The 26,524-nt window shown below is 41.2% G+C and overlaps 2 protein-coding genes across 3 annotated transcripts in view; one reads left to right on the top strand and one right to left on the bottom strand.

The window, feature by feature from the left end:
- Positions 1 to 10,061, top strand: part of GPR19 (G protein-coupled receptor 19) — a 37,066-nt gene extending 27,005 nt beyond the window's left edge. For both annotated transcript variants that reach the window (XM_027541376.1, XM_027541375.1), the window contains one exon: positions 6,884 to 10,061. In XM_027541376.1, coding sequence (XP_027397177.1) covers positions 6,900 to 8,153 — 1,254 coding nt within the window. In that variant the 5' untranslated portion in view covers positions 6,884 to 6,899 and the 3' untranslated portion in view covers positions 8,154 to 10,061. The remainder of the gene's footprint in view (positions 1 to 6,883) is intronic.
- Positions 10,062 to 18,832: 8,771 nt separating this feature from the next.
- Positions 18,833 to 26,524, bottom strand: part of CREBL2 (cAMP responsive element binding protein like 2) — a 29,566-nt gene continuing 21,874 nt past the window's right edge. The window contains exons 2-4 of the mRNA XM_027541374.1: positions 25,965 to 26,162; positions 24,402 to 24,546; positions 18,833 to 21,882 (exon numbers count right to left, since the gene is read on the bottom strand). Of these exons, the coding sequence (XP_027397175.1) occupies positions 21,878 to 21,882; positions 24,402 to 24,546; positions 25,965 to 26,162 (348 nt within the window). The 3' untranslated portion in view covers positions 18,833 to 21,877. The remainder of the gene's footprint in view (positions 21,883 to 24,401; positions 24,547 to 25,964; positions 26,163 to 26,524) is intronic.

Raw genomic sequence — 26,524 nt, 5'->3', positions numbered from 1 at the left:
GGGTTTAAGGAAAATATCTACCACCATCATATTTCTTAAATTACAACAGTTAAAATTTAAAAGAGAATTTCCTACTTGGGGTGATACTGAATTGTTCAGACTTTTTCTACACTTCAATTCAAACTGAAGTCTAGAGTTCTGCTTTCATTCTACATTTAAAAGGCAGAAGTCAATCATCTGATAATGAATTTTCAACACTCTCACATTCTTTATTCTGAAGAAAGGCTGTGTTTCCAGACCAGCGTGTCTACTGCACTTTTGATGCTAAGCCTCCCTGCAGAATATAGTGGGAGTGATTTTCCCCCCAAATGTTCACTGTGTCACATATTTCTGAGCTAGCATATTGAACAGATGTATCTGTGGGTTGCAAGAGTCTGTGGGGGAATTTTATATTCGTGTTTGATTGAGAAGTCTGTGTCCAGCCAGTTTGACCCTCCAAATTTAGATCAGCCCATTGTGGCTCCCCTGGGAGACGAAGTGCCAGTGGTGGTTAAAAGCGTGGGCTTTGGAGCAAGGCCGTCTTGGGTGACCACTTTCCAATTGTATGACCTTGGGGAAGAACTTCAGCTTTTTCATTTGAAAAATAGGGCTAATAATATTACCTCTTTCTCTGGAAGGTCTCTGCATATGAAATACCTGACAGATAAAAAGCACACCACAAAAAAAGTACTAACTCTTGGTGGTATTGATGCTACTATAACTCCTGTCTTCATTGCAGTTAATCTCACTGCTCATTAGCCACAGGCTGTGTGGCTAATTCTACAGAAAATGTTTCCATTCATTTTTTTCCCAACCAAATCATATGTAAATTTAACATAAAATTCTAATTTGCTGTAATCTTCCTGTATTATGGGAATATCTCTGAATCTGTATAATTTCAGGAGGGAAAAATAAATCAGTTATTAGGGTTTCCTGAGTCTGGAAGAAACCTCCCCAGCAATGATATACTTATCTGGGAATAGCCTCTGGCAAACTGTGAAGTTTATCGTCTGTGCCCCTCTGATTCTTTTCTGTGGTCCTCTCATTAGTATCTAATCATTCATATACCCATCAAAATACAGTTTTCCAAAGGTTAAAGTCATGGTTCTCATTCATCATGATTTTCATTCAAGCATAGAAATGAACATAATGTCAAAAATTCATTAACTTATTACTGAAGGAACAGATGAGATAATAAGGTTGCTTCTAAGAGCATTTGAATAAATGGATATTTATAGGGATTGAGGGGGGTGTTCCTATTTTTTTCTTTCTTTAAATAATGTGAGCATAAGATTGCTAGGAGGCACAAAACTGGTTATTGTCCTACAGGGCAATAAATCTATGACCTTTGGGGTTATTTTTTCTACTAAACAAATCTGCATGTTTACATGTAATATCTGGGTGCTAGTCATATTGTAAATAGCAAAATCAAGAACAGATACATTCTTCCAGAGAATTAAATAATCCTTGGGGAATCCCATGTAACAGTGTCCTAGCATAATATTAAAAAATTATGCTATGCTCTCTGTGCCCTATTTTCAAATAATGGATAATTTTTCTTAACATATCTACCCATTTATTTATTCAGTAAACCTTTATTAATATCTATGTGCTGCAGGGATATAGAAGCAAAGACACAGTCCCTGTCCTTAAGAAATTCATAACCCAACAGGGGGAGACAGCACTCAAAATAAAAATTACAATATGAAGTGACAGACATATCATTTTATATATAGACGCAAGCCCGCATCGTTACAGAAGTCGCTCACTCCCTAGCTCTATATCATGTCAGCTCATGTCCACCATTTTCCCCACCTGTATATTAAAACACATCTCTTAGAGCCCAACAGATGGATAATTCCTCTGTTAGATAATACATAGATGAAAGTACAGCCACTATGGAGAACAGTGTGGAGATTCCTTTAAAAACTGGAAATAGAACTGCCATACAACCCAGCAATCCCACTGCTGGGCATACACACCAAGGAAACCAGAATTGAAAGAGACACGTGTACCCCAATGTTCATCGCAGCACTGTTCATAATAGCCAGGACATGGAAACAACCTAGATGCCCATCAGCAGATGAATGGAAAAGAAAGCTGTGGTACATATACACAATGGAGTATTACTCAGCCATTAAAAAGAATACATTTGAATCAGTTCTAATGAGGTGGATGAAACTGGAGCCAGTTATATAATCAGAGTGAAGTAAGCCAGAAAGAAAAATACCAATACAGTATACTAACGCATATATTTGGAATTTAGAAAGATGGTAACAATAACCCTGTATACGAGACAGCAAAAGAGACACGGATGTATAGAACAGTCTTTTGGACTCTGTGGGAGAGGGAGAGGGTGGGATGATTTGGGAGAATGGCATTGAAACATGTATAATATCATATATGAAATGAATCGCCAGTCCGGGTTTGATGCACGATACAGGATGCTTGGGGCTGGTGCACTGGGATGACCCAGAGGGATGGTATGGGGAGGGAGGTGGGAGGAGGGTTCAGGATTGGGAACACGTGTACACCTGTGGCGGATTCATGTTGATGTATGGCAAAACCAATACAATATTGTAAAGTAATTAGCCTGTAATTTAAATAAATTTAAATTAAAAAAATACATAGATAAAGGTTTATATGAATAGGGACCCTCAGTCTCAACTCAATCCGCTGTGTCATGTGGTAGTCTCAGGGCTGGTTGGGAAGAGACAGGATGAGCTGGAAAGAGGTGAAGACGGCTTTCCTGTTGTTGCTAAAATTCCTGAATATGGATGACCCAGACACAACTACTAATTACGTAGCCTCTGTATTTCAGAAATACTCCCTTAAAGATATATTTATTTCCAAATTAATGGAGCAGGGGAGAGCTTTCTTAACATTTACTTTAGAATTCTAGAATTTAGTTAGTTATAACATGGCAGACCATGTTTTCTGCGAGTGGGTACAGGAGGCTGTCTGAGGTCGCCTAAACTGCCTTTACTCGCCCTTAAACGAGAGTTGACCTGGGTGACTTCAGTTTCACCTGCCCTGCTCTTGTCAGGAGCTGTGTTTCCCCCTGTCACCATGGTCGCCAGCGTTCCAGCTCTCTGAGAACACACAGTGATTTTGTATCTCTGCTTTTAATTCTCCTAGCAGAGCCACCTAGAGTAGGAGGCCTGTATTTCAGCTCTCTGTCTTTCTGAAGTCAATTCATTCAATAGCTAATAAGCGATTATTAATGTAAAGAACTTCAGAGGAAGCAGTGGAGCATAGACAAAGAATAACGCCCTTTTCCCAGGACCCCATAGTTAATGGGAGAAGACAGAAATGTGGAAGCAATTCTAAAGCAGTGATTGTTAATCCGGGCTGCACATGGGGATCACCTGGGGAACTCTTGAAACCTCCTGATGCCTAGGCTGCACCCCAGAGCAATTAAATCTGAATCCCTAGGGAAGGACCCCAGCATCAGCATTTTGTAAAGCTCCCTGGGAACATCCAGCATGGCTCTAAAGCAAAACAAACCGGGAAAAGGAGTAACAAAATGCTCTATGAAAGAGGGAACCATAGCCATTCTGCATATGTTAATGTTCTCATCCACAGGGTGACTACATTTCAGCCCATGAATGGGGAAAATGTAATTTCTCATTGTAACCACAGGAAAAATGTAGGTCAGTTTGATTGTAGGGCATTTAGAGACTGTATGGTCTGGGCAGTATGGTCTGCAGAAAACTATACCTCTAAGAGTCTCTTGGACTAGAAGGAGATCCAACCAGTCCATCCTAAAGGAGATCAGTCCTGAGTGTTCATTGAAAGGACTGATGTTGAAGCTGAAACTCCAATACTTTGGCCACCTGATGCTAAGAGCTGACTCATTGGAAAAGACTCTGATGCTGGGAAAGATTGAAGGCAGGAGGAGAAGGGGATGACAGAGGATGAGATGGTTGGATGGCATCACTGACTCAATGGACATAAGTTTGGGTAAGCTCCGGGCGTTGATGATGGACAGGGAGGCCTGGTGTGCTGCAGTCCATGGGGTCTCAAAGAGTCGGACATGACTGAGCAACTGAACTGAACTGAAGGGGAAAAGGGCCCCCAAAAGGTCAGCCCTAGAAGGATGACCCCCAAGTTATTCCACATGCTCGCTCTCTCCCTTGGAATGTTTGGGACTTTTTTTTCTTTTTTAAACCCCTGTCTTCCTGAAGAAGGGACCTCTCCTCCAGGTCCCTGGCTTACACCTTGGTCTCCTTTGTGAAGCCCTTCCTTTTCTTCCCTTTTCCAAGCAAAATTGGGTCCCTGTTTTTCTCTGCCACTTAGCTCCTTATCTGTTAATTATAATTATTTTAGAATTTCGTTATAATATGGCAGACAGCTTATTTACACATTTACCCTTTTACTGGCCTTACTTTTCATTGGTTTTCCTAGCACCTAGCATAGTTTCTTGGTGTACTGAATGAGTAAACAGAGGTGCAGCACTTTTAGATCCAATCAGAAAAGTCATGCCATCAATCAGGTGAGACCTAGACTCAACAACTCCTCAGGCTGTCTTGTCCCATTTCTTTTTCTTATTTGGCCACACCCCACAGCTTGTGGGATCTTAGTTCCCTGGAGAGGGATCAAACATGCTTCCCCTGCAGTGGAAGTGTGGAGTCTTAACCACTGGATCACGAGGGAAGCCCCTCCCTTGTCCCCTTTCCAGGAGGGTATGTGTGTGTGTGGGTGGGGGTGTGTGTGTATGGCGGGGGTCGGACACACTTGTAAAGCTGCAGGAGGAAGGGACAGAAGAAGGCCCCTGCAGCGCATCAGTGGTGGTGGTGGTGGTGGTGGTGGTGATTTTGAGTTTTATCTGCAGAGTTTTGCTATGAGAGGAAGAAAGAAGCAGAAGGAAGTTCAGAGGCTTCAAAGTGTGTGTGGAACTACAGAAAAGTGCCCGTGCCACCAGCTCCTATTTTATTTAGGCCACAGGCATTCCCCAACAAATTTAGAACAGCCCTATCCCTCTGGGAATGTTGCTTGTCTCTTGTATTTTTAAGCTTTCAGTTCAGTTCAGTCACTCAGTCGTGTCCGACTCTTTGCGACCCCATGGACTGCAGCACGCCAGGCCTCCCTGTCCATCACCAACTCCCGGAGTTCACTCAAACTCATGTCCGTTGAGTCATTGATGCCATCCAACCATCTCATCCTCTGTCATCCCCTCCTCCTCCTGCCGTCAGTCTTTCCCAGCATCAGGGTCTTTTCCAAAGAGTCAGTTCTTTGTATCAGGTGGCCAAAGTATTGGAGCTTCAGCTTCAGTATCAGTCCTTTTAAACTTTAAATCTTTAAAAAAAAATTTAGTTTTTTTTTTCTTTTTTCAGTGTTGTAGGTTTTACGCACATAAAGGTGAAAAGATGATTTTGATTTTGTACGGATGACACATGCATTACAGATTTTCAAGGACAGTGCTAATTTTAGATCTTACGTCCCATTTTCAGACTGTGTCCTGATTTTTTATATGGAAAGTATGGTTGCTAGTCTTACGACTTACTGTCAACCAGCCAGGCATACTTAAAGGTCTTTTAGTTATTAAAATGGCTAGTTAACCTATGTTTCTCTTTAAGAAATTAAGTAGGGCTGCTTCATGGACAAAAAAAGCCTTGAAGGGAACATGGACCTGGCCATTTGTACATCACCCTGAGCTTCAGACTTTTGTTGAATGGGGTTTCTTGGTGAGGACAATATATATTAACATCCTCTCCCTACCACAAATCACTGCAAATATCCTTCAAGGCAAAATGGGTCATTAGGAACTGCCCTTTGACCCCACAGAAACATTTCTTTGTGAGGTGTAGTGACAGCCGCTCCCGGGGAAGGGCAAGAGGCAGAGCCTGTTGCTGGGGCGCCCTCCCCTGTGCCCCAGCCCTGGTTATTATGGATTCGGTGGCTGTGCTTCCTCTTTCTGCTTACTAGATTCAGACCAAATTAAACCTTAAAGATGACTGCAGCCACAGTCACCTCAATTTTAATTGAATGGCTCACAATGATACAGTGTTTTTCCCTGGTAAAAAGTGTAACTTTTTCCCCCTAACTGAATAGTAGTAAGAAAAAGTTAAAATAAAGGCTGGGTAAAGCTAGAGTAGATTACTTATAATTATCTCAATGCCATGAGGTTTCTAGCAGCCTGGTTTTACATTCTTTAGGAGACATCTTGCACATTCTCAGTCAGTGTCATTTTATGAAACAGTAGCAACAGCAGCATCAAACATGTCATCAATAGGTGGCACATCATTTGGGGAAAAATAGGCTGTGTTTTTGTGTCATTAAATGAGCTCCTCCGGCTCACGTGAAAGTGTTAGGTTTGCTCCATGTTCCCCACGATGCTTCTGTAATAGGAATTCTGCAGTAAGTGAGGACAAGGTCCTTCCCAGTAGCCAGCCAGTCTGCATTCGGATTCCTGTTAGCTGTTTCCATAGCTGACGTCTGTGTTTCCATCTGCCCAAGTTTTCCTCCCTTGCAGCCTCACTACTTTAGTGTTAGGACATTCAGGAACTTCTCATGTGCTTCCCAGAATTCCAGCAGTTCATTTGGGGGTAAACCCTAAAAGTGAGCCAGATCTGAGATCCCTACCCCTCTGCGATCCCCAGCACGTGAAGGGAACAAGCGTCAGGAGGACTGGGCTTGCTGTGCGTTCCACCACATTTGACGAAGGTCAGGAGAGAGGGGAGGCCAGGGAGACCCTGAGCTGGGCTCAGCTGAAACAGCCCTAAAATGAAAGAGAAGCAGAGCCAGAGCTTTTTCTGGGTAGTAGTCATGTTTTCCTACCAATGCACAAGTCCTCCTTGACAAATGACAACTGACCTAAGCATCCTAAATCATTGTTAGCCTTAGGAATCAATCCTTGTAACACCATTTTAACAGGAGGCCTCATTCTTCTTTCCTTATCCAGAACTAAGAGGGGAAAAATGAATATGGTTTTTGCTCACAGAATGGATAACAGCAAGCCACCTTTGGTTGTTCCTACACTGCTGGTGCCTCTTCACAACCACAGCTGCGCAGAGACGACCACCCCTCTGCCGAGCCGAGACCTGACGGAGCTCTCCCCAGAGCACAGCTGGAGGAGCAACAGAACAGATCCACAGTACGGACCGAACCCTGGGGAAGTGGCCACAGCCAGCATTTTCTTTGGGGCCCTGTGGTTGTTTTCTATCTTTGGCAATTCCCTGGTGTGTCTGGTCATCCACCGCAGCAGGAGGACTCAGTCCACCACCAATTACTTTGTGGTGTCCCTGGCATGCGCTGATCTTCTGGTCAGCGTGGCCAGCACGCCTTTTGTCCTGCTGCAGTTCTCCACCGGCCGCTGGACCCTGGGCAGCGCCATGTGCAGGGCGGTGCGTTACTTTCAGTATCTCACCCCAGGTGTCCAGATCTACGTGCTCCTGTCCATCTGCATAGACCGGTTCTACACCATCGTCTACCCACTGAGCTTCAAGGTGTCCAGAGAGAAAGCCAAGAAGATGATCGCCGCATCCTGGATCTTCGAGGCGACCTTTGTGACCCCTGTGTTGTTCTTCTACGGCTCCAGCTGGGACAGCCACTGCAACTATTTCCTTCCCTCCTCCTGGGAAGGAACCGCCTACACTGTCATCCATTTCTTGGTGAGCTTTGTGATCCCGTGCATCCTCATAATCTTATTTTACCAGAAGGTCATAAAATACATTTGGAGAATCGGCACTGATGGCCGGACAGTGAGGCGGACCATGAACATTGTCCCAAGGACAAAAGTGAAAACAATCAAGATGTTCCTTATTTTAAATCTGCTCTTTTTGCTCTCCTGGCTGCCTTTTCATGTCGCTCAGCTGTGGCACCCCCATGAACGAGACTATAAGAAAAGTTCCCTTGTGTTCACTGCTATCACGTGGATATCCTTTAGTTCCTCAGCCTCTAAACCTACTCTGTATTCCATTTATAATGCCAATTTTAGGAGAGGCATGAAAGAGACTTTCTGCATGTCCTCGATGAAGTGTTACCGAAGCAATGCCTATACTATCACAACCAGTTCAAGGATGGCCAAAAAAAACTATGTCGGCATCTCAGAAATCCCTCCATCGGCCAGAACTATAACCAAAGACTCGATCTATGATTCGTTTGACAGGGAAGCCAAGGGAAAAAAGCTTGCTTGGCCCATTAATTCAAATCCGCCAAATACTTTTGTCTGATTTCTCAGAATTCTTTCAATTATTATTATGCACCAGAGGTTAAAAATTTAACTATAAAAACAAGCTATTTATGTATTTTTTCAATCAATTTTCTGAGGGAAATGTTTTATTATGTAGAATGCATTCACTATTGATTTTAGTTTTTGTCTTTTTTAATTTAGTTGCTTTTTGTTTTAGAGGAAGCTTTTCACCTTGAGCTTATTTATGGTCAACAGTCCCTTTACTATATTAGTTACATGCATAAAAAAAAAAAAAAAGAATGCTTTCTGACTTTTTATTTACTATTAGGTCCAAAAAGCATAACAGTCTTTGATTGATGATTTAACCTGATTTTATTCTGTTTCCTTTTTCTCCTCCCTACTGAATTTTTGTTAACTATAGGCTTCTGTTCCAAATCAAATCTCCTGTGTGACACATTTCAGAGACTTGTATTTCTTCTGCTGAGCAACATTTAGGAAGTGTTAATATTTTATATGTTTTTACATTACCTTCTGTCCAGATCTGTTAATGGAGAGCACTCCATATGTTAGAATATACTAGAACTTGCCCAGGTAGCTTTCTGTGATTGAATTTTAATGAAGATGCTTAGGGAAAGAAAGCTTATCGGTTGGCCTATTTCTGTCTCTTTCTGTCTCTCATTCTCATTCGCTCTTAAAACCAGCTGATGATGCCTTGAAGCGTTTGAAGTCGCTGTGCTGTTTTCCTCACATCCAGGTCCATCTCAGCTGTGTCCAGGATGCCTGCCTCCCTTCTGAGTCAAATTCAAGCAACGCACAGGGAACCTGGCTGGGCAAGCCCAGAAACTGCCAAAGGGAGTCATGCAGATGCCATTTCTCTGCGCTCTGCCATTCAGGCAGACACCTTCGGCTGCCTGGCGCGGCCCCCAAACTCTGGGACAGCAAGGGCAAGGAGCAGTTTTTTCTTTTTCCTGAACATGTAGACATGAAGCCGCTTTTCCAGCCAGTACTTCCTGTCCCTCATCTCTCTCTCAGGACACATGATCATACCCTTGCCAAGCTCACACTCTTCTGTGGCCGAGGTAACTTGAAATTTTCTTCTCTGGTTGTCGGGTCTCCATTATTTCAAATCCAGGACGAGCACATTTTAAAAATGTTTTGTTTAAACAATAACAGGTTTACAAACAAGATTGGTGTGCATTTTCTCACCCTAGTTAACAAGAATTGCAAATAATAATATCAGTAGTTCAGCAACTTTACCTGTATTGTCTCATGTTATCCTCTTAAAATAGTCTGTGATGTTCTTATGATCATCTCTGTTTTCTAGATGAGGAAATCGGACCTCAGCGTTATGGGACTTGCTTAAGTCAGAGCGTGGCTGAACTGGTTTTCACACTCAGTCCCCTAGCTGCAGGTCTATGGCTCTTTCCTTGAAATGACAGGTGTCTCTCTAGGGAACACTTGAGCAGTCAAGCCCATCCAGACCTCTGTGGGCCTAACAGCTGCAGCCTGGGTGGAAATCTGAGGTCTTAGGAGAGCATGATGTTCTTAACAGGAGAGCCTAGAAATTTGGTGAGCTGGCCCCCACCTTTTCCTTGACTGTGGCTGGGTTCCTGGGCTTGTGGTGCTGAACATCTGAGATTGGAAACAAACTGGTATATCCTGTCTCGCAGACACAGGGAAACAAGACACGATTGGGCTTGGTTTTGGGGGGCAAAGAATGAGAACAATAAAATATTCTATCCACAAAACATAGAGCTGCCTTCAATCAACCAGGTCAAAAGATAAAAAGAATGCCTTGTATTTTTTCTTCCTTTTCTTTCTCCTCCACATATGATATTCGAAAATGACAAAGTGAGTCAGAGCTTGATGTCACTTGGCCCTTGACTTTTATGATTCATAGTTGTTAAAAAATAGAAGAGACCCTGCAGTGCTTTTATTTATTTTTAAAAGTTAAATTGTAAAAAATAAAATTTGATTTACTTTAATTTTATTTATGTATATATTTTTGGTCTCGGTTAAACTGAAAATAACTAGATGATTACTAAACTCTATTCTGTCTTTAATGTTCTGTGAGTTACCCCAGTGGGTGGAAATTCAGTGAGAGGATCTTATGCAAAGTCTTACTGAGATTAGTTTTTTAGAAAAAAATCCCCCCGAATAATAACAAATAGAGTTAATCAAATCACAAAAGCAAGAGCTCTAAAGTCTCAAGACCTATGATAATTCAGCTATATTTTCTCAGCATGTTGTTAATTCACTGTACTTCTTTAGTTTAATATTTAGGAATCCTGTTGTCTCACTTGATCCTGAATTTGGAGGAAACTGGATGTAATATACAGATTAATAAAGATTTTCATAAATCCCAGCAACACAAGGGCTTCCCAGGGGGCACTAGTGGTAAAGAACTCTCCTGCCAGTGCAGACTTAAGAGATGCAGGTTCGATCCCTGGATTGGGAAGTTTCCCCTGGAGGAGGGCATGGCATCCCACTCTAGTATTCTTGCCTGGAGAATCCTATGGACAGAGGAACCTGGAGGGCTACAGTCCGTAGAGTCACACAGAGTGGGACATAAATGAAGCGACTTATCATGCATGCACTCAGCAATACAAGAAAAACATTCACCATAACTCATATTTACCTGCCAAGCACCAGTCACAGGGAGGCAGGCTATTGTGGGGAGTAAGAAAATGACTCCAGTCTCCTTACCAGGCACATGATGAGGTGCCTCATGAATATGGATTCATATGGCCTCAAAACAGGAATTCAAGAAAGCTAATGATGGGGAGTGAGAGGGCAATGGCATCCCACTCCAGTACTCTTGCCTGGAGAATCCCATGGACGGAGGAGCCTGGTAGGTTGCAGTCCATGGGGTCGTTGGGAGTCAGACACGACTGAGCGACTTCACTTTCACTTTTCACTTTCATGCATTGGAGAAGGAAATGGCAACCCACTCCAGTGTTCTTGCCTGGAGAATCCCAGGGACGGAGGAGCCTGGTGGGCTTCCGTCTATGGGGTCGCACAGAGTCGGACACGACTGAAGCAACTTAGCGTCAGCAGCAGCAGCAATGATGGGGAGCAAGGTTCCGAGGAGAGCAATTCCCTGGAGCCAATTCCAGGTGCCCATAAACTCAGAGGAAGGGGCAGGGCCGCAGCCTTTGAGGTAGGATTCGGATTTCTCCTAATCTTCAGTGAAAGCGGTAGTCCCACCAGCCTGCTGCTCCGAGTCCATCAGCTTTCTCATGGACCTTCCCTCACAGGTTTCCCCAGGGTGCCAGGAGCCGGGGCTGGAGCTCTGGCCAGTGCTCTCAGCAAGGACAATTTTACCCACTGGGCCTCCACCAAGCATGTGGGGAGCAGAGTCAGTTGCCAGATAAGGTCGGCACTTCTGCCTCTCCTGGTGGGCATAGTGCCTCCCTTCACCCTCCAGCCTTGCTGCCACCTGCCAAACTCACTTTGAAGCAACAGAAGCAAGATCTGTTAGAGCTTCTGGACCAGAGTCAGCTTCCAGGTTATGCTCCTCTATGAAAACCACATGTGAAAAAAAGCAAAGAATTAGACTTGTAGAGTAGAAGGAATGGACGCTGGGAGACCTAACCCAAACTCCTCCATTGTTTAGAAGAGAAAATTAAGTCCAAAAGAGGTCAAATTAGGGGGAAACTACAATGCCTTCTGCCAACCAGTCCAACATTCTTTAAATTCACCATCCTCCTGGCTGTGGCATGGTGCGTTCATTGGAGGAAAAAAAGTCTTCACTGTGTTGGGAAGAATATGAAGAGAATAAACAATTCCCCACTGTTCAGTGAACCTGCTGATTCTCCGGAACAGAGATGACCTTTGTGTGGTAAGTTGCTTTTGTCGTGTCCAACTCTGTGCGATCCTATGGTCTGTAGCCTGCTATGCTCTTCTGTCTGTGGGGTTCTCCAGGCAAGAATACTGGAGTGGGTTGCCATGCCCTTCTCCTGGGGATCTTCCCAACCCAGGGATTGAACCCACATCTTTTAATGTTTCCTGCATTGGCAGGTGGGTTCTTTAGTACTAGCGCCAACCTTAGAGAGCTGTGATTCAGTTCAGTTCATTTGCTCAGTTGTGTCGGACTCTGCGACCCCATGGACTGCAGCACGCTAGGCTTTCCTATCCATCACCAACTCCCGGAGCCTACTCTAATGTCCATCGCTTACAGCCGTGGAAAACTTGGTCCCACCGTTTTACAGATTGACCACTTGGTGGCGCTGTGGCCAGTGGGCACACCCAGCAGCTCTTCACAGGACCCATCACTCTGGCGATTTCGGGCAAGTCCTCATCTCCTAGCAACAAGACAGTAAGAATTGCTGAGCACCCAGAAGCAGCTGCAGATTAACTAATCAGTCCGTGTGTTCAAAATACAAAGCATCTAAACACTGCAGGACATTCCAAACTAATTAATACCCTTTATAGGCGTGAAGTCTTGTCAAAATATTATTTTAAACTCATTTTACAAATGGCGGCATTTTCGAAAACCTCATTGTCTCGCAGCTGCACCACCCACGCTCATCAGGGGCCTCTCTCTTTTTTCCTTTTATCATTTGCGAATTCATGGATTCCACAGCAGTGTAACCTAGACTTTCCCTAAAAGGAAACGTTCTTGTGTTCCTGGTAAGTAGGCAGTTAAATTTATTTTAGGTTAAATTTATTTTCAGCCTGTCTCACTTCCCTTAGATCCTCTTTAATTTTTTGAGCCCCTACAATCTGGGCCATTCTGAACTTTTTGCTCAGCTGGACATTTCTGTTCAAAAGCTGTCTTCTCAGAAGACGCCTCCTTATTATTTTAATGGAAGTGTGTTGATTTACAATGCTGTGTTAGTTTCAGGTGTACAGTAAACTGGATATGTATATATTCTCTTCAAGATTCTTTTCCATTGTAGGATAAGTTATGGTAAGATATTGCATATATCTTACATATCTATCGACCATACAGTAGGTCCTTATTGTTTGTTTTATATATAGTACTGTGTATCTGTTAATCCCAAATTCCTAATTTATCCCTCCTCCTCCTTTCCCCTTTGGTAATCATGAATTTGTTTTCTATGTCTATGAATCTATTTCTGGGTTTTTTTTTTTTAACTTAAAAATTTTTATTGATAATTCCATTTCACTTATTGGATTAGAGTCAGCTTATTTAATTTTACTTATTGTTTTATTAATTTTTATTGTAGTTGCTTTACAATGTTTTTATATTGGAGTATAGTTGATTTACAGTGTTACGTTAGTTTCTGCTGTACAGCAAAGTGATTCACTTATACATATATTTATTCTGTTTCAGATTCTTTTCCCATATAGGTTATTACAGAATACTGAGTACAGTTCCCTGTGCTATACAGTAGGACCTTGTTGTTTATCTATCTTATATATAGTAGTTTGCATCTGCTAGTCCCAAACGCATTTATCCTGCCCCATCCCACCATTCCCCTTTGGTAACCATTTAAGTTTGTTGTCTGAGTCTGCTTTTGTTAGTCAATACGTTCATTTGTATCTTTTTTTAGATTCTACATATAACTGTTATATAATTGTCTTTCTCTGACTTACTAGAAGTTTATTTTTTTAGAAGTTTCTTTAAAAGTATTGCTTTAAAAACTAATCAACCCTAATGAGTCATGGAATTAGGATTCACCTATAATTTGAAGAATGTGTGATTTTAGTTCTGCAGGAAAATGACCCCCAGAAATGCTGGGCTCTGGTGACGAGTGCATGTGTAATGTATCTGGCTTCAGGATTGTGATGCCAGTCTGGAAGCTTGAGAACATCATCTGGTTTCAGCGACAGGCAGTCACTAGAGCAGTTCCAGCTATTTGCCCACAGCAGGTAGACATGAGATGAAGGGGGTTTTGAATGAATACTCTCTGTTCCGTTTCCCTGTGATCTCTCCCAAAGAACAGTCTCTTTAAGGAGACTGTGTTCTGCTAGTAGGACCCTGAGTGTGCTAGACAGACCTTGGCTAGGATAACTGGGCAGCAAAAAGGTAGATGTGAAGAGTTGTAAGGTGGAGAGACTGGAGGGGCACACTGTGGCCCTTGTGTTCTTGAGAAGAACGGATTTATGCGCTGTTCATCAGCTCAGATTCATTTAAACTTCTGGGCTATCTGATTCTCCAGGCAGATGCACTGTACTTGAATGACCCTTTAAAAATTAGTAGAAATTGGGCACAGGACTCCAGTGACACCTCCAGACAGCAACATCTTCCTTAATCACAAGTATGATGGTTGTTTTCAAGGGCTCTTCAGTCAGCTTCTGTGTTGAAGTTCAGGTTCTGCTTACCACCTATTAATCAGCAAATTATTCTCAAACCCCAGCATCTCTGTTTTTAAAATGGGGGAAAATAAATGTCTACCTGTATTAGGGTTCTCCGGGAAAAACAGAACCAATAGGACATAGATGACAGATAGATGGATAGATGACAGTATTTTAAGAAATTGGCTCTTATGAGTAAGGGGGTTGGCAAGCTGGAAGTTTGTATGGTGCGCCAGCAGTCTGGAAAATCAGGTAGCTGCTGTAGTTTTAAGTTTGAAATCTGTAGGGCAGGCTATTAGGCAGAATTAATGCTACAACTTTGAGGCAGAATTTCTTCTTAGGGAAACCATTTTTTGCTCTTAAGGGCTTTAACCAATTAGATAACCATATTATCAAAGATAATCTTCTTTAAGTCAATTGATTGCAGATCAAAGGGCAATTACAAAATACCTTCACTACAACGCCTAGATTACTGTTTAATTAAGTAACTGAGTGCTCCTGCCTAATAGAATTGTAGTAATAAAATGAGCCCAAATCCATGTCAATCATTCATTCAGTGCATTACTAAACACATGGGAAGCCCTCAAAAAAGGTTTTCTATTGTTATTTCAATTTAGTCATTGCTAACCCAATGGATGTTTCCATTTTCAAGTTATTTAGCACCTATTGCCATGTGCTAACTCTTGTAGAAACAGGTTTTTAATACCATTCTCAGATTGTGGCATTATTTTCCTTCTTTAGCTGTTTTTTTTTTTTTTTTTCAGCCTTGCTAGGATTTTGCACACTGAAGGTGGAAAGAATTGGGAGAAGGAACTTGAATGGAAAGCAGGGAGGTGGCAGAACTACTTCTATTCACTCACCCCAAAGGGGATTTTTTCCGCCCTAGAACTATTTCTTAAGAAGGTACTTGTGTGTGCTCAGTCGTGTCTGACTTTTTGCAACCCCGTGGACTGCAGCCTTCCAGGTTCCTAAATCCATGGGATTTTTCAGGCGAGAATACTGGAGTGGGTTGCCATTTCCTCCTCCTTCTGGACCCAGGGATAAACCTGAGTATCCTGTGTCTCTTGCATTGCAGGCAGATTCTTTACCACTGAGCCACCAGGGAAGCTCTATTTCTTAGTAAGTCATGGTCTAAATTCAGGATATGAGAACACTTGAGAATGTAGACTTCCATCATCAGTCTTCAGTTGGGATCTCCACATATACAACAGAAAGAACTGATGGAGGGAAATTAGTTTCAGCTGTTATTCATTCTAGTAGAATACGAAAAACCCATGAAACAGGACTTAAGTCACTCTTGGCCATAGTTAATTGTAGGCAACTCTGTAGATAAAAACATGTAACCATTGTATATTTTCAGTGGAACTGTAAGTGAATCACACTGTAATTAGAAAAACAAATTTAAATGAAATCAAGTGAAATTTAAGGTGTTGTTTTTTGTTTTTTTTTTTTAAGCTATTTGGTAACTGGAGTGAAAGGGCAAAGAAACACAATGAAAAGCCAGAGACTGAAACTTATCAACACCAATATTGTAAGGAACTTTTAAGTTTATTTTGAAGAAAAATTTAAACCAGCAAAATGATATATGGCTTTTTTTTTTTTTTAAAGAAAAGATATGTGAGTATGTATACTATTGGAAGGACAAAGGGGAAAAATACTAAAAGAATATTAGTTTTGTGGTTTAAAGGAACTCTCAACTAAAAAAGACCACATATTAACACTCAGTGTAATTTCACAGACTAGGTAGAGATCTCTAGTAGCATCTGTTTCTGTTCTGTTTATCTGAGCTGTCACACCTTCTGGAAGGTGAAAGTGAGACTTTGCCCTTTGGCAGCCAAGATTGCCCACAGGCTGAATGGACCATAGGCTGGAGGGACTGGCATTCATCACCTGGCCTCAAAGAACTGCTGATGATCTTAGTGTGATTGTCCCAACCTGGCTTCACCCCCCCAGAATAAATTCTATAGACTAAAGTTGACTCCTCTCCCTAGTCATCCTCATAGGAGATTGAAGTATATTAACCAGAAGCTAATATATTCATTTACAAGGGGGTATAGTCCTTTCCAATGACCAGAAAGCTTAGATGACTTACTGAGGGCACATTCTTACTAATTTTGGAATTATTGGGAACCTGGAAGTATAACGGTAAGTTGCGTGATGAATAAGGGATCTGAAAAAAGAGGAGTGTGGTCATTGTTTTTGTTTACTGTTATTTTGGAAGATATTTGAAACTAGCCTATTTTTATAAACTGAGTATGAAATCTGCATTTCATATGGAAAAAAATGAAAAAAATTATGTTAGTTATTATTGCATATGTTTATGGCTCAGTTGCTAGTTGTGTCTGACTCTTTGCAGCCCCATGGATTGTAACCTGTCAGGCTCCTTTGTCCATGGAACTTTCCAGGCAAGAATACTGGGGTGGGTTGCCATTTCCTGCTTCAATGGAACCTGCGTCTCTTAGGTCTCCATTGACAGGTGGGTTCTTTACCATCAGCGCCACCTGGGAAGCCCCTATTAGTGCATATCACCCCCAAATTTGGCAGATTAAAATAAAAGACATTGTTTAATCTCATAACTTCTGTGGGTCAGGAGTCTGGACATAGCTTTGATTCCCAAAGCTGTCGTTTGATTCACAAGGCTGCAATCAGTGTTGGCCAGGGCTAGGGTCTCATCTGAAGGTTCAATGGATGTAGAATCTTGCTTCCAAGCTCATGTGATCTTGGAATTCAGTTCATTAAGGGCCTGAGGTTTGAGAGACATCATTATTTACTTTTCATCATGAACCCTATAGCTTTTGTGAAATAAGTAAGCATGGTCTTTATTCCATTGAAGTGACAAAATCCAGAATTCACTATGGGCTTTTGGCCTGTTGATTCTGCGCACAAGAAGTAGAAATAATCTGAACTATTATCCAAGGCTACCTAGTGGAGGTGCAGGTGTCATCATTTCTAGTCTGCTGACTTGATTGGGTTTAGGGCTGTAAAGCGCTTGACATTATTTTCCTCTCAGGAAAGGGGCACTGAGGCACAGCAGGATTGAACTGGGCTCTGCTGGACCTCAGGAAATTTTCCCTGCTCAAATATTTACCCTCCTGCAGAGTCAAAATAGTGCAAAGCCAGAGCATATTGTCAAACTGCAGCCTAACCCTCAGCCCAGGAGCAGTGTCACAATCGGTAAATTAGTTCTATCACTTTGACCCTAAGGCTTGCTTTAAGAAAGAATTCAGCTGATTTGCCTCCTAGTCATTTCCAGAATCCAGCTGGGTATTTCTCTGCAACCCAGAACAGTTTCTGAGTCACAACCATCATCTATCTGTCTTGTAAGCTGAATCTGATATGGACACCAAGCTGCCTACAGACTTACAGAGTCCTTTAAGCTCCACGTGTCCTCCAGTCATGTAGTTTGGGGGCCTCAAATGTGCCTGCTCTGATCAGGGCCATTCCAGCCTACACCAGGCCTTTTTCAGTGGTGTGCTAAAAACCCACTCTCTGGCCGGGGAGGGAAATGCCTGATTTCTGTGGTGTCGATACTCCCATCATTACTGATTAAAAGCTGCCCATCTGATGTCATTCAGCATGCAGTTAGGTTAGACGCACACCACTGGCTTTCCTCTAGGGCCAGCAGTACGCCAGCTGCAGCACACAGCTGTTCTGCACGTTTTAGAAAAGGTACCCTCCGGGTGAAGAAATTAAGAAAAGCTCCTCTCCAGGCAGACCCACACCACCTGTATGCCCTGGTGAGCAATGGCAGGTACCCTTTCCTGCACACGTGGCTTATCGAAGGGAAGGTGATTTTAGGCCCATCACTTCCTCAACTGTGTGCCCTTGTGCAGTCCACATTCTGTAGCAGTCCTGGCTTCGATTCACGATACTCTGTGATTAAGTAAAGTGCATGGAATAAGGGAAAAATGAACCAGGTTACCTAGCAGCCTGAAAACCTGCTCTATGCAGATGTTACTGCCAGGTGGAACATTAATTGTTCCTTAGTCTAATCAGTTTAGTCGCTCAGTGGTGTCCAACTCTTTGCAACCCCATGGACTGCAGCACTCCATGAAGGCTATTATTGCTAAAAAGAGCCTCCAGCTACACCATTCCAGGGATAGACATAATGATATAACTAAAAAGGCTTCAGAAACATAATACCTACAACACTACATATTTAGATTCTAGTCCATTAAATGTTTATCTTTAACGAATGACATTTTAACAACAGTCAAACCCAGGCACACTTAATGTAGTTCTTTACTAAAGAAGCAGTTTCTCATAACTCTATTTAGCCTATCAAATTAACTCTGGAAAATCATCCTTCCCCTTTTTTACAGATGAGGAAACAGTCTGAGAGATTAAATAATTCAAGGTGACTCAGAAAATGGATTCAAGACCAGTTCTGCCTAAATCTCTTTTTACTCTGCTTATACAGATACACCCCAGTACTATGAAACAGACAACCTGAGATAGCTGTGGTGAAGATATTTTATTTTTCATAAAAATATAATTGTACAATGCTCTTCAGAAAAAGAAGGATTCCTTCAATGCCCCCAAATACCATGTGGTTTAGAATTAAATTTCCTCTCTTTTAAAACTAAAAATGTAATTGATAATATGCAACTGATTTTCTGATATATCACATTTATGTTTTTCATTTTTATTAGCCTTTAACTAAAGGTGAGCCCAGTTTAAATCTATACTTTTTATAATGAGTCAAATCAAGCCTATTACAATTCAAAGATGATAAAATGCTAAATGGTGATGCTCATAAATACTGTCAATTAGCTGGTAAAGAGTGATATGAATTTGCTGCAGCAAGATAAGATTCTGATTCAGATATATTAGAAAGATTTTAGATAAAATAGAAAAAAATTTAAGAATGTCAACTATATGCTAAAATTTGACCTAGTCAAACTTATTCCATGTTATACTCAGTTGCTCTAATACACAGCAGGTCTGTGCTAAATTAATGACAGAATATGACTGGCCTAAATACATAAATATATCTCCCTCCTTACCTTCCTTTGGGAAAAAGGAAAAGTGCTCTGTCTACTCAGAGAGGCCTGAGTTCACTGACTCCCCCCTCTTTTGTTCTCTTTCTGTGTGTCTGTTGTCCTTACAGGTAAGTAAGAGATGCCAGGATTTCAGCTTGCTGCCCCCTAACTGGAATGGGGCGAGAAATGCTCCAGCTGTCTTCATCAGCGACGTTTATTAACGTGCTTCAGGGGGCCCAGGTGTGCAGCCTGCACAGAACCCAAAGCAATTGGAGCTTTCTTATTTAAGACCAATGAACTTTCTCTTGGTTTGATCTACTGCAAGATACCAAATAGACCGGTTTCAGAATAAACTCAAATAAATTATAATTTACTTTCACCCAAAATTACACATCCTCTACCTGAGGACAAAGTCAGTGCTCTTTCTTGTAAAGGGCAGCAGGGGAACAGCTTAAAGGAGCCAGTGATTTAAAATCACAACCAGAGAAGAAACACTTGGAGCACAATGGAGACATTCCATAGAAGAGCCACATTCATTTGGAATGTTTGCTTTGAAAACAACTCTTCTGGGGAATTCAAAAGGTACTGAACAAAGCAACAGAGTTAAATCTTGGGTTGTTTTGCAAAATAAAAATATACATTTGAATAGACCAGATGGCAAAAACATAACCCATTACAATCTGAACACTGTATTTAAAACATTTAAATTCTCAAGTCCTGAATATTAACAATCTATCTATATTTATGATCCAAAAAAGACATTAAATACTCTTAAACCCCTAGTCCTCCAGAACAGAGAGACCCAGCAGACTGGGCTAGTGGTTTATCAGCTGTCACAAAGGACTGGACTTGGGATCTGAGTCTGGGACCTACGCACGAGAGCACTTTAGGAACTCAGGGAGGCACTTAATTCCAACGCATGGCCTCAGAGAAGGGACGGAAGTACCTTGTCACCTGAAACTACGTGGTCCGTCTCATGTTCCGCCTCACAGACAAGCTAGACTAGAATGCCTCCTCCTAAACTAGTTTGTGACAAAACACATTATATTTGGAAACCAAATGTTTGCTTCCTCAGAGCAAAGAACAATTACAATTTAGCAGCAACGGAGACCACAACCTCCTTTTTTAACTACGCGAAAGAAAAGAGAGAGTGTTAAAGTGTCTCAGTGGGGACGTCAAAAGATTCCCAGGTCTGAGTGTATCATATGAGTGTGATTCCTCAACCATCATTCCACTTGGTAGCCAGGAAGAAAGCAAAGGCAGCTGTGATGGGAATTGGAGAAAACGCCTCTGCCCTCGCCCCTCCCACCGGGCCCCCTGACTGGCGGTGCTGGGTAAGACTCTGGCTCCAGTGCTTCACTCCGGAGCGGAGGCAGGGCCAGGGCCCAACCGGAGGCACAGCCGCAGTGTATTTCTCTCTGGCTCAGAATACATTCATAAGGAAACTCAAGTCAGGGAAGAAACTAAGTGTTCTGGTTATAGCTAAAGCCATTTGACCCACCAGCAATGTGTCCCTCATTTGGTTCCGGATCTCCTGAGGCAGAAACTCCCATCTCAGCAGCTAATTTCATCCCACTGTCTTTAGAACAATTCTCCTAATTAGTTGACTACACAACGAAATGTGTGTGAACATTCACTCCTGCCCTCCCCCATATACATACAGAAACACATACAATAGAAACGCACACATACATACATACTCTGGGTTGTCAAGATGATATATGCTGCTGAAATGCCTAACAGGTTATTTCTTATTTCAAAATAAAAAGTTTGACTGATTATTCTCCAAGTATGGATCAGGCCCTAATAAACTTGTATAAATACAGTTTGAAAAGACAGCAATTAAAGTTTTAAATAGAAGCTATCTTAAGGACTTTCTTGATGGATTTTGTTAATGTGTACATTATTTAAAACAGGCATATCATTATGGATTACAAAAATAGAAGTGTATATATTTGTTACTATATATTCACAGCTTATGCTGGAATGGCTCACAGGAGAAATCATGGTTCATGCAGAAAATAAACATGACTCAAGTAAATATAAAGAAATCAGATTAGGTCCATAAAAGGCTGAGGACTTAGTAGTTAGTCATCAGCCCATTTGGTTTCTCTTTGTAGGGCAATCAAGAACATGAAAGGAAATGACACCCAAACACACATACAAATACAATTACATGAAGTACATGGAAAGAATATAAATTAACCAGTAAAGCAATGTGGAGTTGAGGTGCAAAAATACAATCTTCACTCACTCTTTCTTTTCTTGTGCTTTCAAGCATCGCAACATGGCAATACCAACCAGAACGAGTCTGAATGTCTGTAAATTTTCTAAGTGTTGAAAATCAAAGCAAAATTCTTTGAGATCTATGATCACACATTTTGGTAGAAACTGCAGATTTACAGAGATGACTGAGCAGTAGGTAGTAAATGGAGCCAAGAAGCACAATCTTGCCTATTCATCCTCCATAGGGTCAGAATATTGGCTTCAGTCACTGACTCATCATTTTATATGATCTTCACCCTGAAAAGTAAAGTTACTAATGTAAGAATGTTTTTAAAGAGGTTTGGTTAATCTGTTTTAATACGCATTTTTAAAATTTAGTATCTACAGGAAGACTATTTTTAAATATAGACTGAAAGAAAACTGAACTGAGTTGCTTTTTTCCCATTAATTCCATTTAGATTAAGGCAAATATTACTTCATATAATAAAAGTGATCAAAAAGCCAATCCTTCAATTTCATAAAAAATTCTAAAAATAATTTTATTTATGTATTTATTTTTGGCTATGCTGGGTCCGTGTTACTGTGCGGGCTTTTCTCTAGTTGCGGTGAGCAGGGGCTACTGTTTGTTGCAGTGCACAAGAGTCTCGTTATGGTAGCTGCTCCTGGGGAGCATGGGCTCTAGGGAGGTCAGGCTTTAGCAATTGCGGGTCCTGGGCTCCAGTGCACAGGCTCAACAGTTATAGCCCAGAGGCTAAGTTACTCCACAGTATGTGGGATCTTCTCAGATCAGGGATTGAACTTGTGTCTCAGATTCTTTACCAGTGAGCCACCAGAGAGTCTCTTCGTAACAATTTTTTTAAAGGATAAAAAATTTATAACATTTCCTTATAAAAAACAATCACAATGATGAACAAATCAACACATGACACCTTCATTCTAAAATACAGCCTCATCAACAAATGGTGCTGAGACAACTGTTATCTTCACATGCAAAAGAATTAAGCTGGACTTCTATCTTATACCACATAGAAATATTAACTCAATAGATCAATGATATGTAAGACCTAAAAGCATAAAGCTCTTAGAAGAAAACGTTGGGGCAAATTTTCACGACCTTGGATTTCACAGTGAATTGTTAGATAGGGTACCCAAAGCATGAACAACAAAATTAAAAATAGATAAAATGGACTTCCTCAAAATTAAAGTCTTTTGTGCACCAAAGGACACTTATCAAGAAAGTGAAAAGACAACCTATAGTATAGGAGAAATATCTGTAATCATATATCTGATAAAGGTCTAGAATCCAGAATATATAAAGAATTCTTACAACTCAACAACAAAATGAAGAACAACTCAATTAAAACATGGGCAAGGGACATACACAGACGCTTTTTTCAAAGATATACAAATGGCCAGCAAGCACATGAAAAGTTGCTCAGCATCATTAAGGAAAAATGGAAATCAAAACCACAATCAGATGCCACTTCACCAGGAAGGCTACATTTTTCAAAAATGGAAAATAAAAAGTGTTGGCAAGATGCAGAGAAATGGGAAACTTCATATACTGTGGTGGTAATGTAAAACATTTCAGCTGCTGTGGGAAATAATTTGTAGTTCTTCTAAAAAATACATAATTACCATATGACCCGGCAATTCCACTTCTGGTATACACCCAAAACAATTGAAAACCGGCACTCAAATGTATACTTATACACGCATGTTTATAGTAACACTGTTTGCAACAGCCAAAGGTAGAAACAAATATCCATCAATGGATAAATGGATAAATAAATTGTGGTATACATGTATAAGAGAATATTATGCAGTCATAAAATGGAATGAGATACTGATACATGCTACAAAGTGGATGAACCTTGAAAACATTATGCTAGCTCATTCAAGAAGCCAGACACAAAAAAGTCACACACTTATGAGTCCATTTATACAGAATATCCAAGAACAGGTAAATCCACAGAGACAGAATGCAGATTCATAGTTACCAGGACCTGGAGGGAGGGTGATAGAGTAACCACTAATGAGTTTAGAGTTTTCTTTTGCGGTGATACAATGTTTTCTAAATAGACAGAGGTGGTTGCTGTACAACAGTGTGAAAATCCCAAATGCCTCTCAATTGTTACTTTAGAATGATTAATTTTATGTTATGTGAATTTCTCCCTAACTAAAAAAAAATCCTTATGGTGATGGGCTACTGAAATATATAGAGCCTGAGCTAGGTGAGGACAGGTTCTACCTACAGCTGTGTGACCCTGGGCACCTTACCAAGCTCCTGTACTATTTCTTTATCTATAAAGTAAAAAGTACAATTATACTTAACACAGTGATTGGAGGAAATAATTAAGATAAATATAAGTGAAAGTACTTTGTAAATCAAAATCAAAATAAAAGGTATTGTTATTATTAACAATAACTAGGGGATTCCCTGGTGGTCCAGTGGTTCAAACTTGGCATTTTCACTGCTGTGGGCCTGGGTTCAATCTCTGATTGGGGAACTATTATCCCACAAGCTGTGCAGTGAGGCCAATAATAATAATGACAACTACTAGAATGGTACACTCTCATTTATCGACGAACTCTACTTTTTAAAATTGCCATGAATTTATCAGCTGCTCTTTATAGACCCCATGTATAACACATTTCAATATTTAGAATATAATGCAATTTCACTTGGTTACCAGTGTATTACAAATGACATCGCCATTTTATTTTATTTGAAAACACAGCAAGGGAAGCGGTCAACAGAAAGCCTATTTTGAGTCACTCCTCTGAAGATAAACTCTTCCATGTACCGTACTCACAGGAGTTGCTGTTAGCGTCTGTCTTCCCAGCTTTCATGTGCCTGCTTGAGTTCTGCTGAGATTTGCTCTGCTCTTCTCCAGTGAGTAGGGCCTTTATTTCAGAAGGGATTTTACCTTGGTCCATTGCCATGCACCACTGCTTGTACTGAAATATGTAAAATATAATTGAGTAAAATTCTACTAGTCAGGTAGAAAATCCTAGACAGAACAACTCCCATAACTAGAGGTCAAACTGGCTGCTGGCAACCCCACCTTCTACTGTATTCCTATTCATGACCTAGGACATGGATGAGGCCTGCTATCTTCAGAAAGGAGGGTGAAAAACTACCACTGAATTTCCTTGTGATGTGCTGGAGTACTGCTCAGATGTAAAAGGCCCCTCTGGCTAAAATACCACCTCCCTGTGGAGTGCCACGGGAGAAGGCAATGGCATCCCACTCCAGTACTCTTGCCTGGAGAATCCCATGGACGGAGGAGCCTGGTAGGCCGAAGTCCACGGGGTTGCTAAGAGTTGGGCACGACTGAGCGACTTCACTTTCACTTTTCACTTTCATGCATTGGAGAAGGAAATGGCAACCCACTCCAGTATTCTTGCCAAATTTAACTGGAGAATCCCAGGGACAGAGGAACCTCTTGGGCTGCCGTCTATGGGGTTGCACAGAGTCGGACACGACTGATGTGACTTAGCAGCAGCAGCAGCAGTAGAGTGCCACACATCAAAATTCATCTCTTTGTGCTGACTGTCACATTATTATTTCCACTCCTAAAGTAAGTAACTTTGTAATTTCCTTTCTCTAGTTCATAAATATTCACTAAACATCTACTTTCTACCAAAGTGTATACTATAGACTTTGGGGGTATAAAAGATTAATCAATCCAAAGATTAAGTCCTCCAGTGGCTTACACTGCAGGAGGTAAAAAAATAATTTATAAGTTAAATTCAGCATATTAAAAAAAAAGTCTCCTGAATAGTGTGCATCTGGACTCTCGCCATGCCCCAACCTGACCTTCTAAAAAGCTGGGGCAGCCTGTCCCCATGTTAATGATCATGTTAGCTACATCTTTCTCTCTTCCAACCTATCACCTCCTCCCCTGAGCTTACAGTACTATCGAGGTTTCTATTCTCTTGAAATCTGAATGAATGAATAAAAGCAGGCCTAATAGTATCGTACAATGCATATTGTTACATATTGTTATACTGCTTTTTCCACTTAGCAATATGTTGTGTCTTTCCATATCAGTACATACATATGTGCACTGTGATTTTCATGGCTACAAAGTAGTCCAATATATGAATGTAGTATGATTTATTTAACCAATCCCTGACTGTTGAGCATTTGGGTTATTCTCCTTTTTGTCTCATATCGTAAATAATCCCTTAGTGAAATAGTCACTTTCTACTCCCACCAAGAACGTATGAAAAATGAGTATTTCCCTACGTTCTCTCTAACAAATAAATATTCTCTCTCATGTTCATCAACTGTATAGCTGAAAACTCGTATCTTCAGGTTTTAATACAATTTAGGTTGACTGTTTCGTACATTTACTGACAGGCTTTCTTACCATTTCCAGTTCCTCTCTAAGAGCACAAATGGCTCTTTCCCGGCTGGATACCAATTCTTCCAAATACTGATACCGCAGTTTTTTCCTGGCCCGGCATTCTCTTGCACTCTGCCGGCTCCTCTCGAGTTTTGCCTTCAAGTCAATTTTGGCTGGCTTTCGACCACGTTTGCCGGGCTTCTTCACTTTACCTCCAACCACCTTCAGCAAGAGAAAGTAGTAGTCATTTTTTTTCCTTAGTTCTGAGTCTAGGAAAGTGACTGTGGCTGCATATTAGCAAGGAAAACATTTACAAATAAATAAATAGAGCCCACGGAACTAAGAAAGCACGATCCCATCACATGCCTTATGATTCTTTGCTTCATATTTTTTTCTGATACTTTTCACACCAAGAATAGGGAAGAAACAGTGTAAGTGTTCATTATTTCTACTAAACTTTTTTTCATAATAAACTTTACATAGCTTTATAGTCAACTTTGGGTTTCTCTGGTGGCACAGACAGTAAAGAATCCACCAGCAATGTGGGAGATGTGGGTTCGATCTCTGGGTTTGGACGATCCCCT

Source organism: Bos indicus x Bos taurus, chromosome 5 (assembly GCF_003369695.1).
Source record: "Bos indicus x Bos taurus breed Angus x Brahman F1 hybrid chromosome 5, Bos_hybrid_MaternalHap_v2.0, whole genome shotgun sequence".
Taxonomy (NCBI): Eukaryota; Metazoa; Chordata; class Mammalia; order Artiodactyla; family Bovidae; genus Bos; species Bos indicus x Bos taurus.
The sequence above is the reverse complement of the archived record's forward strand: the minus strand, read 5'-3'. Positions and strand labels throughout refer to the sequence as shown.